Raw genomic sequence first — 11,695 nt, 5'->3', positions numbered from 1 at the left:
CACAGCACAGGATGGGGTGATTTTATATATACATATAGTACTAACACCCTTTTTCCCCCCAACACGTGCTGTGCTAAAGTCTCTCTGCTGGGAAGGATACAAAAAGGCTCCCCAGCAGACGCCCGTCAGCAGCACGTACTGGGACGCTAGACCCCGCTGGCGGCAATGTGCGCCTGCGCAGAAAGCCTCCCCGCCGCAGCCTTTACTGCACCGCAAACCCAACGCGTTCTAAGCGTAACGTGTGTCGACGCGCACACCCTTAGCGCCTCGCGCGTGCGCCCTCCCCGAGAACTCCCACCCCGCGCTCGGGGGTAAGCTAAGCAGCTCCCATCCCTTGTGCCGGAGGTGACTCAGGAACAAGTCTTGCGGGCCACAGCAGGTGATTGCGCAACCTCGCAGGCGCCAATTCACGCACGGCCCTTCCCCCCCTCACCGGAACCCTGAGCTCGGCGCCTCAGCAGCCTTCGTGCCTTTCCGCCACGCCACGCCACGCCCCGCGCATGCGCCCTCGAGCGGCGCGCGGGCGGGGCGGGAGGGGGTTGTTGTGGAGCGGTCGGAGCACGTGAAGAGCCCAACGTCATCATAACACTCGTAGAAACATGGCGGCTCCTGCGGGCGGAAAGGTAACGGGCGGGAAGGCGGCCCTGTTCCCCCCGCCCGGGGTGCGGCGCTGGGGTGCGTCCGGCGGCGCTTGCTGCCGCGGCGGTGCTGTGCCAGGGCCCGGGCGCTTGGCAGGCAGGGGACCGGACAGTGGCCGGGGCCGGGGATAGGCCGCGCTGCTGCTGTTGCTGCCGGAGTAGGGGACCGGGGTCTCCTGGCCGGGGCTGGGGCCGGATTGTCCCTGGGAGCGGGACCTGTACACACACACACACACACACACACGTATATATAGCCTGGTACATGTGTACACACATCACTGGTGCATGTACGTGTACTTGTGCACATGTGTACATGCACACGCGTGCTTGTGTTGGTACAAGTATGTGCTGGTACACTCACAGACGTACGCTCTGGTACACGTACATATGCATGCTTACTCAAAATGACTTGTTCCTCTCTAAAATACATTCATCTTCCAGAGCCAAATGTAGAAGTGACAGGATGCAGATGGGGATTTCTGAATCCTGGGCATGTTGGGTGACTGATTGACTGGCTGGCTGCCTCTCAGGATCCCATGACGTGAACTTGGGTTCACAAAAGTGTGTGCTCTATATTTATATTTTAGTTGAGCGGTTCCCAAACTCTGACAGATTGCGCACCACCATTTTAAATTGGTACAACCTCAGGTACCACCAGCAAATTTTTCAGTTCAGCCTTAAGTATCACTAGCAAATTTTTGTCATATAAAGTAATTATAATTAATATGTTAACGTGTATCATTGGTGGGTTGTCTACGTACCAGTGGTGGTACCCATATCACAGACTGGGAATTGCCGTCTTAGTCTATAAAGGTGCATCTCTATCCTGCCTTCTGGTTGATTTCAGACTAACTTCCTACCCGTTACCAGACTCTGGAAGTAAAAACTAGTTATTTGCTGAATGGCAGCAAAGTGAATGCCTTGAGCAGTTCTGCTTTTGATGCCGGAGAGCAGAGATACTCAGCTGCATGCACGTACTCTGAATGTACTGCGGAGACCACTCAGCTGCTCCATGCTAAAAGGAGACATTCAGTAAAGAAGGTAGCCAGGCAATAGGGTTATGTCCAGTGTACCAAACAGAGCAATTTGAATACAAAATGACTGGGAAGGCAGGGGAGGCATAGTGCTGGAAGAGGCCAACCAGTAATAAACCCTACAGGGTCTCACAAAAGCCAATCCAGGTAATGAAATAAGCATCTGTTGTCCCTATTTAAACCACATTTAACACAATCCAGCCTGTGGATGATTTCTTTTTCTCCGGTTTTCTGTTCAAGTTCATTTTTAAAGTTTTGCTGTTTAAAACAAGGTACTCCAAGGTGCGTGATGGCGTGCCCCGGGAGGTTTCCATGTTCTGCCACAGGCTTTCATGCCTTCCTGAATCTGATGTCAAATGGGTGTTCATTTCTTCTTACACGTAGGGATCGCCCTGTCTATTCAATGTAGACATCAGAAGGGCACTATAAGCAGGTGTTGCCATATATGACATCAGTAGACAAGTAGGTGAATGAAACTTGATGTTATAATCCTTTTTATTTAGTCCAGTGATGATGTGGCCTGCATTGATGAAGTGCTACAGTTAGCACCTGGGTCCTTTTTAAGGGCTAGTAGCTTGGAGGTAGCTTGCTGCAGGAGAGCTGTTACTTAAAGCTGGGGGGCTGTCTGTAAACCAACACAGGTTTTTCTTCCATGGTTACATTTTTCCAGGAGAGGTTGGAGGTCATTCATTGTGTACCCAAGGTGGGGGCTGTATGTGACAACCAGAAGGGTTCTGTTGTCCTTGTCAGCTTTGTGTGTGTTGTAGCAGCTTGGAACAGGGTCTGATGTTGCTGATTTGAGTGGCTACAGTTTGGGGATTGTACTGTAATTATAGGAATCCCTGCTCCACATCTAGTTGTGTGTTTAGGATGGAAGTAGGTGGTATGAAGGTATCTGTAGTGGTCAGCGGGTTTCCCATATGATGGGGTGGCGATGTGGCTATTGTAAACCTTCACCATGGTGTCTAGGAAATGAATTTGCTAGAGCAGGTGTTGTCAACTGGGGGGTATGTGTACCCCTGGGTGTACTTGGGCTGGTCCTAGGGGATATGCGTGGGCAAGCGGGGATGGAGCACAGCCACCTCCCAGGAGCAGGGCTGGGGTGTGGAAGTTCACACATGGTGGCAGCTGCTGCCACCCACCAACCCGGTAAGTTTCCCTGCCCTGCAGAGGGGTGCCACTGCCCTCACCCCTCTCCAGCCATGCTCCTGGGAGGTGGTGGCGGCACACCATCCCTGCCTCCCCACTTGGTGTCTAGCTGCGTGTCCCCACTCCCCTGGTATCTGGCTATGTACAACCCCCCTCCCTGGCACTTGGCATCTGGCTGCATGCTTACCCCCTGGTTGGCATTTGGTTGCCAGGGGTACTTAAACTAAAAAAAAGGTTGAAAACCCCATTGTTACAGTACTCCCAAATCGGTTTGACGGAGGGGTGGAAGTTCTTAAAGGTATAGGGAATCCCAAGAGTTGTGCGTGAAGACAAAGCACATGAGTGTGATGGAAGCTACGTCCTCACTGGGGATAATATTTGGATGGCTTGTAATCTGTGCTCATGGGAGATGTTAGTGTATAGAGATGTGATGTCCATGGTACCTAGTATGGTATTTGCTGGAAGTGCGTCAGTGGAGCCAGTTTCTTTAGGAAATTTGTGGTGTTTTCGAAATAGCTTGCAGCTAAGGTACAGCTGAATGGAAACCTTGAGGCTTTTTTTCTGCACCCTAAGACTAAAGGGAATATATCTATGACAAGGAGCCATGCAGCGATTAACCTGCCGTTGACCAAACTCATACACAAAGACAACTGGAGTCCACCTGAGGGCTGAAGCCCACTCTAGACCTTATATAAACTATTTCTTGCTCCATGCCTGCTTTGAGAGTACCCAAAAAATAACACCTTACATTACAACCTCAGTCCTGCAGAATGGAAAGCCATACTCGTCTTTAAAGACAAGCCTGATATTTTCATACAACAAGATAAGTGGGGTGTCGCTGTTGTCATGCTGTTGGACAAAACAGCATACGGACAGGAAACCAAGCAACACCTTTCCAACATAAAATTTTACAAAGTTGGGACTGAGGCTACCACAGCACGTACTGGGAGGAATTACAACCTCCAGATGCTGACTGTGGAAGCACAGGAAATGGTCACAATTTTTAAAACATTGTTAGTTAGGTGTTTACTAGAATGCTAATATGGCCATGTAAACAACATGTGTTATGACCTCAGTCTTGCAGAATAGAGAGCCGTACTCTTTGTGTAGTAATACTATGTACTTTCTTTCTACAGACTTTAAGGAGACTTAATTCCAAACTCTTGAGACAGACCAAAAATAGTTCCATATTATAAGTGAGTGATAGTTAGTATAACTTGATATACCGATTACATTATTTGGTGAGGACTGAAATACAGCATAGTTCTCAACGGTGCCCATGTTAATGGAAATCTTTTTTGGGGGGGGGTTTGTGTTGGTTTTTTTGCATGTGTCCTTCAGATTCTCAAACACTTTTCAGTTTTTATTGTATATTAATTTTGAAGTAAAATACAGATTTATGCTATAATAGCATCTTACAAAAAAATCCCTGAAGCTAATATTATTGTAAAATGTAGTACTCAAGGAGTAAATGGGATTACTCATAAAGAAACAGATCGATTTGGTTGGATGGCTTGCATTAAATTAGATCTCATGAAACACTGTCTTCTAGAAAAAAAAGTATATATTTTCTTGTTTTTTCTTCCCCTAGTGGTCGATCATTGAGTTTTGATTCTAATAATTATTCTTTTTGTGTTATCCATAGAGAGTCCTATTTCCTTTGCCATTTCATTCATGCTGTCTTCCCTCATGATTCCTTTTTTAGGACGCAATTCACTTAACATTTTTCTTGCTAGGTGTTCGTTCTTTTGGTGTCAGAGTTTAGTTTTATTTTCAGGATCTTAATTTTTATTGGTGCAGCTTTTAGACCTACTTGAATTGCAGCAAGACAAGGGTTTTTTTGCATCCCACTCATGGTGTACAGCGCCAGTTTTGTGGACATTTCACAGTAGCTTCACCCCTCACCACTGATTGGTAGAAGGGCCATGGCAGCCCCGTCCGTCCCTTGCCACCAAAATACTTTGCTTTTCTGACTGGTACCTTCACTTAGTCACTAGCTCAGCCTCTCAGTAGTTTTCACTCAAAACATGTGCTCTATGGCTGCAGTGATTGCCGTGCTATCTTTGTATTCCAGTAAGCATTTTGTTGGGTTGATTCCATGAGAAATTGTGCCTTTTGCCATTTTTCATGGGGATCACCATTTTTCGTGGTTTCTGTGACAATTGTAAAACAGCAATTTAAGTAAGTCCCTACATATAACTCTTGATCAGTATGTAAAAATCTTTCTGCTTTTTATAGGAGATTTACTCTTAGTTAAGGGCAAAATAAACCTTAGTCTTTTGTCGTACTTAAATCACTTATTTTAATTGAAATCTCACTGTTGCCACGTATACAGCTGCACTACTTTGGTAGCTCAAGACAATTTCCAATACACCTGAATTAGACTTGAATAATGTGCTTACTATTGTGAACTTTGAACCCTTTTTTTTTTTTTTTTTATAGAGTGCATGGTTCTCAGTGTTACTAGCTATTGACACTTGAATCACAAGATTCCTTAAAAAGTCTTGTACCTGCATGATTGAGAGGGTGGTCATGTTTGTTTGTTTTTTTTAAAAAAATAAAAAGAATGATTCTTGCCTTTCTAGTCATAGAAAAAACCATGAAAACATGATCTGTAAGTGCTCAAAACATACCAGATGTAGAAATTATGTTAAAAAAGAAAAAAGAAAACTGAATTAGTATGAGTCAATCTCCTGGGTAGATGGAATTTAAAAAAAAAAAAAAAAAGGACATGGGTCAGGTCTGGAATGCAAGTGGCTGGCTGTAATTAGTTCCATAATCATTCCTGTATTAGCAGAATTGGAAGTTACTTATTAAGGTAAGATATAAAGTGGTATTTTTTTATCCTTAAGGCTTAAGAGAGAAGCTGTCAGATATAAGCAGATGCTGTTTTGTCGTCTTGTGTGTGCCTTCCCCCCCCCCAAAACAGAAAAAAGAAACCCAACCCATTCATATTAGTGAGGTTTTGAAAATGTATAGCATTGGGTGTTCCACCATTTAATATTATTGTTATGTTCAAAAGGTGTGGTTAGGAAAGAAGTAAGAACTTTGTACCTGTTTCAGCTAATTAAAGCAAGTTGCACTCCTTTCCAGACTTGTATTGTTTGTGTGTGGCTTCTCATTATGTGGCTTTGTAAACACCGCTTTAAATTAGCCTTGGAGATACTGGAATTACCTTGGAAGTTTCGACTGGGAGTACTTTTGGTATCACAGCAGTTCTCATTAGAACTGAAAAGGTGCGTAGTAGAGCCATTCTGTCTGCTTGAAGCACGATGAAATGAAAGTCATTATTTCTGTTTCTACAATATGCTAATTTTCATAAGTAATTTAGGATGCAGGCTTGGTGCTCACTTGTAAGGAGTATTGCTTTACCAATATGTAGAGAATTGAATTGGGGATCTTCAGAACTTCTACCGCTCAAGCTAAATAGTTATATCATGCTCTGTACCTGGGAGCCAGAACAACTTGTATATCTTTGGATGAAGAAAGAGATCACCCAGTCGCTGGTGGTTTATGTGCATTCCTCAAATGACTCAAGAAGATTCACTAGTCTGACTCTTCAGAACAAGTCACTGATGTATTGCGTTACTTGGTGGCAGCATAAAATACCCTGTTCATGTTGCCATGGTCAAGGTATCTTGCAAAATCCCAGCCTTCTGGAAGAAAAAGGTTGTGCTCATTTGAACTGAGGTAAGTCTGTAACAGAGAACTTTTATTGTGGCTTCAGTCTAGGATAACCTTTTTCCCCCCCAGAGTGAGATACTGCGGTACAGTATCATTGTGCCTACTACTTTACTCTGATTTAGCCTGTTAATCTGCCATCAGTATTCCCACACTGCTCTAAACCTTTGCCTTTAAACCTAGCCAGTCTCTGTCTCTCTCTGTGATCATGGTTACTAGCTCTCCCTACCAGATTGTTCCTCTTCTTGCTTGGATGCTCCAGGGATCACTTTTGCTGAACACCTCTACCATCTTTCTATGAGCATGCTAACAATTACACGTTTTCCATCATCTGGCCATATAAAGAAGTCATCAACCTACTGTTGTAGTGGGGCCAGTCCTGGGAAGGAATCAGTGAGACACTTGTGATGCCATAGCCACTCAGAAGGTAGTAGGATGTTACTATTGTGATGGCTTGGAGTACAGATTGAAAACCCCCACTGCGAGGTGTTAAATAACTTTGGAGAAGATGCTCCCCCATTGCACATTTGGGAAACACTTTTGGACAGAACCATGGTCAGCAGTTCTTGGGTATACTAGTAGGCGTCTGAGAGCAAGGACTTTTTTGCTGGGCCATGAGCCCAGCTGCTCACTTTTGAAGCTTGAATTCAAGATGCCTCTTTTGGAGTCTGCTATTGATTCATGTCTTTAGCAGCACTCCTGGCTGTAAGAGACAAGATGAGGTTAATAATAGCTGTGTATGGCTTTGCACTCATTGTTGGTACTTTTCTTGCCTTCAAGAGTTGATACCTGCATTAGAGACCTTCAGGGGCTCTAATGCTGATGATGGCATAGCATATAACAAACTTGAGGGCCTGCAAAAAGTGCAGTGAAAAAAGAGATACCCAAAAAACTTTGCTGGATCCTGAGCCAAATGTTCCAAGGTAGAGGGAGCACATGAAGCAAAATCATGACTGTTGTTTACAGAGCATGGCTTCAGCTAGAATTTAGAGTAGTGATAGACAACCTTTCATGTCTGTGCGCTGATATGGCCCACCCCAGGTCAGAGGGGTGGGTCCTAGGACCCTGCTGCCACCGGCATTCATCCCCACAGTGATGGTGGGGGGCACCCACCACCCAGCATCTGCAGGCTGGATCCAGGTTGCTGACTCCTGCACTAGAGCAAAGAACTTATAGCAGAACAAAATTGAGCTTATCTGACCAAGGACACAGTCTTCTTGAACTGGTGAAGTAACCAGAAATAATGGTGGATGTTCTGACCGAGAGGTGTGTGCTATTGAAGGCTACAGCTGCCGTCCACTGCTTGGCTGCCCCAGTACCATGACCTCCTATGCGAGTGACAGTTCAGTCAGCACTAGTTCTCCAAATATCGGAGATCACCTTTTTCTTGGGACCAGTACTCTGGATACTGATGCACAAGCAGTACTCTTGTCACAGGGAGAATAGCGCTTCATGAAAACCTGTCTGCTTTGATCCGTCTAACCCCTATGTTGGCCCACTTCCACGGCACTTCAGTTTGCATACTTCAATTTTGAATTTGACTAGGTTTTTTTTTTTTTGTTTGTTTGTTTTGTTTTTTGTTAAAGCTTATAGCATTTCATGTTGTACTTATAATTGAAGGTTGCTGAAATTGGCCTTTGGAGTTGGTTGGAACAGGCAAGTAAGTGTCCTAAATAAGTAGGGGCTGCTGTTGGTTAAAGCACATACTGGTTCACATTTCATAAGGTCAAAAGGCCTGTACAGCAGAGGCCCTGCTGGACTCAGGAGCAGTCTCGTAGAATGAGAATTGTATACAGAAAACGTGTATAGCATAGGAGTGATTTTACAGACAAAGCCAAACAGATTTCTTCCCTTTTGGATTTGTCTGTCTGTCATGATGAGTTTGTGAAGGTTCCTTTGTTAAACGGTCCTCATTCATGGACTGACTTAGCAGATTGGAATTTTCAAATTCTTACCTTGGAGTAGGCGTACAAGGTGAGCTTGTTGGTCATCATTTTGTTTTGATGGGTGTCCTGTCCATGCAAGCTGCAATTAGTCTCTCTGCCTGTATTTCTGCTTCCCAGCATTTTCCAGGACTGTTGCTCTTGCTCTCAAATAATATGCAGAACACAGTAGGCAGTTAAAATCCTAGGCATGTGCTTTTCATCCACCAGCAGCCTCTCACTGAATGCCTGCCACCTGGTTGTTAGTCTCCTGAAGTTACACAGCTGTCATGAAGCTGCATCCAGGTGAAATCGTTCTTTTCTGTGATACAGCTGGTTCATGAGCCATAGCAGCAGAGGGTGGTTGGAATTGCTGAGGATAAGGTTGTGGGGGAATGCTTATACTGTTAATATAGATGCCAGTAGCAGTGTCTTTCTTTCTTTGTGTTGTTTAGTGAAATCAAGAGGAAGGTGCTGAAAATGCTAGTGTCAAATATTTTTCTAGCTTGTGTTCTTGTTAATGAACCTGTTCTGTGGATTAGCAGCATCTTTATAAATATGGAAATGGAGATTCATGTTAATAAGCTGAGGCCTGCTGGGGTAAAGGAAGGGGAATATAGGTGCCATCATTCATTCTGGGGTATTTGCAAATTCCCAGGAGATTAGATAATTTTGCAATATGGAATTTCCTAAATTTTGAAAAAAGCAGTTACAGTAGCTTTTTGGTGGCACATGCTGCCTTAATGGTATTTTTGCATACGCTGAACTTGTGTGGGCTGGTAATAGTTGGGGAAGGTGAACTTCCAGATGGTTCTGGCCCAGTGTTTCTGTCTGAGCCAGTGTGGTATCATGTTGCACTGCCTCTGTAGCATCAGGGTAGCTCAGGGTAGCAAGTTCCCAGGAAAATGGCATTTCTGGTCCTGAAATTCTCCTGACATTGTTGGTCACCCCATTTCTGTAGCACCGTCTTCTTTCACTAGTCAGTGCTTGTTTCTTAGTGTGGAAACATAAACTGCAGATGATTCCAGAACAAGCTTTCCTTGTTTGTCATATGAATCTTCTTATCTTGTGGTGGTTTAGTGTCTTCATCTACCAACAGGTTCATAAACTGTTTTGTAACAGCGGGCACCTACATCCATTGTGTACATTTCAAGTGTTAAATTTTGAAACTGCTTATGGATATGGTGAAGACCACCTACACAAGCATGTACCTGGTGACCCTCAACATAACATCACAGTCCCTTGATTTATTGTCATTAACAAAGTTAAAATATAAATCATCCTCGCTGCAGTCATTACAGTTTGAAAACTGCACTGTATCTCTCCTGAGAGTGGTTATATAGGACAGGGTTTAACAATTACAGCCTACTGCCTGCAGCTCAGATCTGACCTGTGGAGATCCAGTCTGTCATGGGGAATTTGTTTTGCGGAGCTGCATCATGCCATCCCTCTCTGCTGTGGAGCCTGCTTTGCCACAACATCTGAATTTTCCTTTGCTGTAGAGGGGTTAAGAATCTGTGTCAGCAAGGCCTTTGGAAATGGGATGGAGACCTCTGGCCCACAGGGACATCTGGATTGAAAGCACTGGCCTGCACCAGCAAAAGGTTGTTGACCACTGATCTAGGAGAACTCTGAGATTTGGGGCAGCTGAATCCGTGGATGTGCAACCTGGAGATTTTAGCGTACTGTATGTTGTGGCAGCTATCTCAGAATGCCCAAGGGGAGGAAATGCCATAAAGGTCCTACCTAAGGTTAACCCCCTGCCTTAGCTTAACTTGGGGTAAGGTCTTCCTTTTTATGGAAGCTCCGATATGTGTTAGTGAAACAGATGGCTGTTTGTATTTGTGTGGTTGCCCCAAGAGAGTTCCAAGCCTCAAGGTTGCCTGTCTTCGGACAGCTCCATTTGCCTACAGCAAAAGCTCAGCTATCCAGCATCTCCTGGGAATGGGGGATGACAGTTAATCAAGTATGCATTGTCTGGTGCACTCTCTGGCATCAGTGTGCCATGGGGCAGGGAGAGGGGCCCTGTGCAGGCTGCTTTGCTCAGTGCCATGGGCAGAATAAGTGAAGGAGAACTTGGCTTGCGTTGGCGAAACCATATATGGGACTTCTGGTTTTGCTTTTGCCATGTGCCTTGGATGCCAGTTAGTGGAGCTTTCTGGTTGATAAAGTGCTGGATAACATAGCTTTTGCTGTATTTCTGGCAGTTGTCGTAGTGTTTTCTCTCCTTTAGAGTTGCTGTGGACAGTGACTAGTAATTGATTTCTTTAGGAGTTGTGGGGGGATTGGTACTTCTCAAAAATTAGGCCCAAGATAGTAAAATAATAATATCAGAGGCTATGCTTGAAGACTTTGGCTTTGATTTTTATATCATTCTTTCCCATCTTGAATTAATTGGGTGATGAACCTGGCTCTAATTATATACAGTGGAGGATAGGGGTAATAGGTGCAGTACTAAATTATGTATTCTGCAGACGATTAGCCTAGGCAAGATTTATGGATGCAGATCTTCAGAATAATTAAAGCTGTACATTTAACATTAATATAGCTATCCCTCTCTGTCTCTTATTTTCCCTTAATTTGTTAATGAAATTACTACAAACGTACCGCCTATGGTAATACAGTCAGTTCAGACATGGAAGGGAAGAAACCTGGCGTGCTTGCTTGACGAATTCTTTCCTTAGAGTAGTTATGTCCATGGTCTAACACAGGGCTGTCAAATTGGTGGCCTGGGGGCTGCATGGAGGAGCTTTGGGGAGGAGCCTAGCCACTGCTTCTTCCTTTGCTTCTGTTAGTGTGGCAGCCAAAGTCTCTGGGCTCTCCCTTCCTCCTCTGGCTTCTGCTTTCTGCCCCCTGCTTCTGGGGGTGGGGTTGTCGGAAGGGGTATTGGCAGTCTGAATTGAGCATAAGCAGGAGGAAAAGGGGTTGTGGTATCTACTATATCTTGAGAGGGTCTGGGCTGTGTGGAGTGGGGCTTGACTGTCTGCATTGTGTTGGGAGAGGGGCTGAGTAGGGGGAGCCAGGCAGCCCACGCTGTGCATGCAGCTGGGAGAAGGGCTGTCCTCAGTGTATAGTGGAAAGGGGGTCAAGAGTACTTGTGTGGCAAGTGGCGGCTAGGAGAGTTGCCTCTAGAACATGTGGTTTAGGGGTTCCCCACAATATCCAGGGTTAAGGGGTATACCTGGGGCCACGGTGCATCAAAGAGGTCAGAACTAGAATCAGTCGCATTCCAAATCTGAAGTAGTATCCTTGTTTGTAGTCCAGGGTAAGC

General features: G+C 45.0%; 1 protein-coding gene across 2 annotated transcripts in view; it reads left to right on the top strand.

Moving 5' to 3' along the window:
- The first annotated feature begins 520 nt into the window (after nucleotides 1-520).
- Nucleotides 521-11,695, top strand: part of TBC1D15 (TBC1 domain family member 15) — a 66,485-nt gene continuing 55,310 nt past the window's right edge. For both annotated transcript variants that reach the window (XM_019543204.1, XM_019543203.1), the window contains exon 1: nucleotides 521-623. In XM_019543204.1, the coding sequence (XP_019398749.1) occupies nucleotides 600-623 (24 nt within the window). In that variant the 5' untranslated portion in view covers nucleotides 521-599. The remainder of the gene's footprint in view (nucleotides 624-11,695) is intronic.

Source organism: Crocodylus porosus, unplaced genomic scaffold, assembly GCF_001723895.1.
Source record: "Crocodylus porosus isolate Cpor-Errol unplaced genomic scaffold, CroPor_comp1, whole genome shotgun sequence".
Classification (NCBI taxonomy): Eukaryota; Metazoa; Chordata; order Crocodylia; family Crocodylidae; genus Crocodylus; species Crocodylus porosus.
This window is presented reverse-complemented; position numbering and strand designations above follow the sequence as displayed.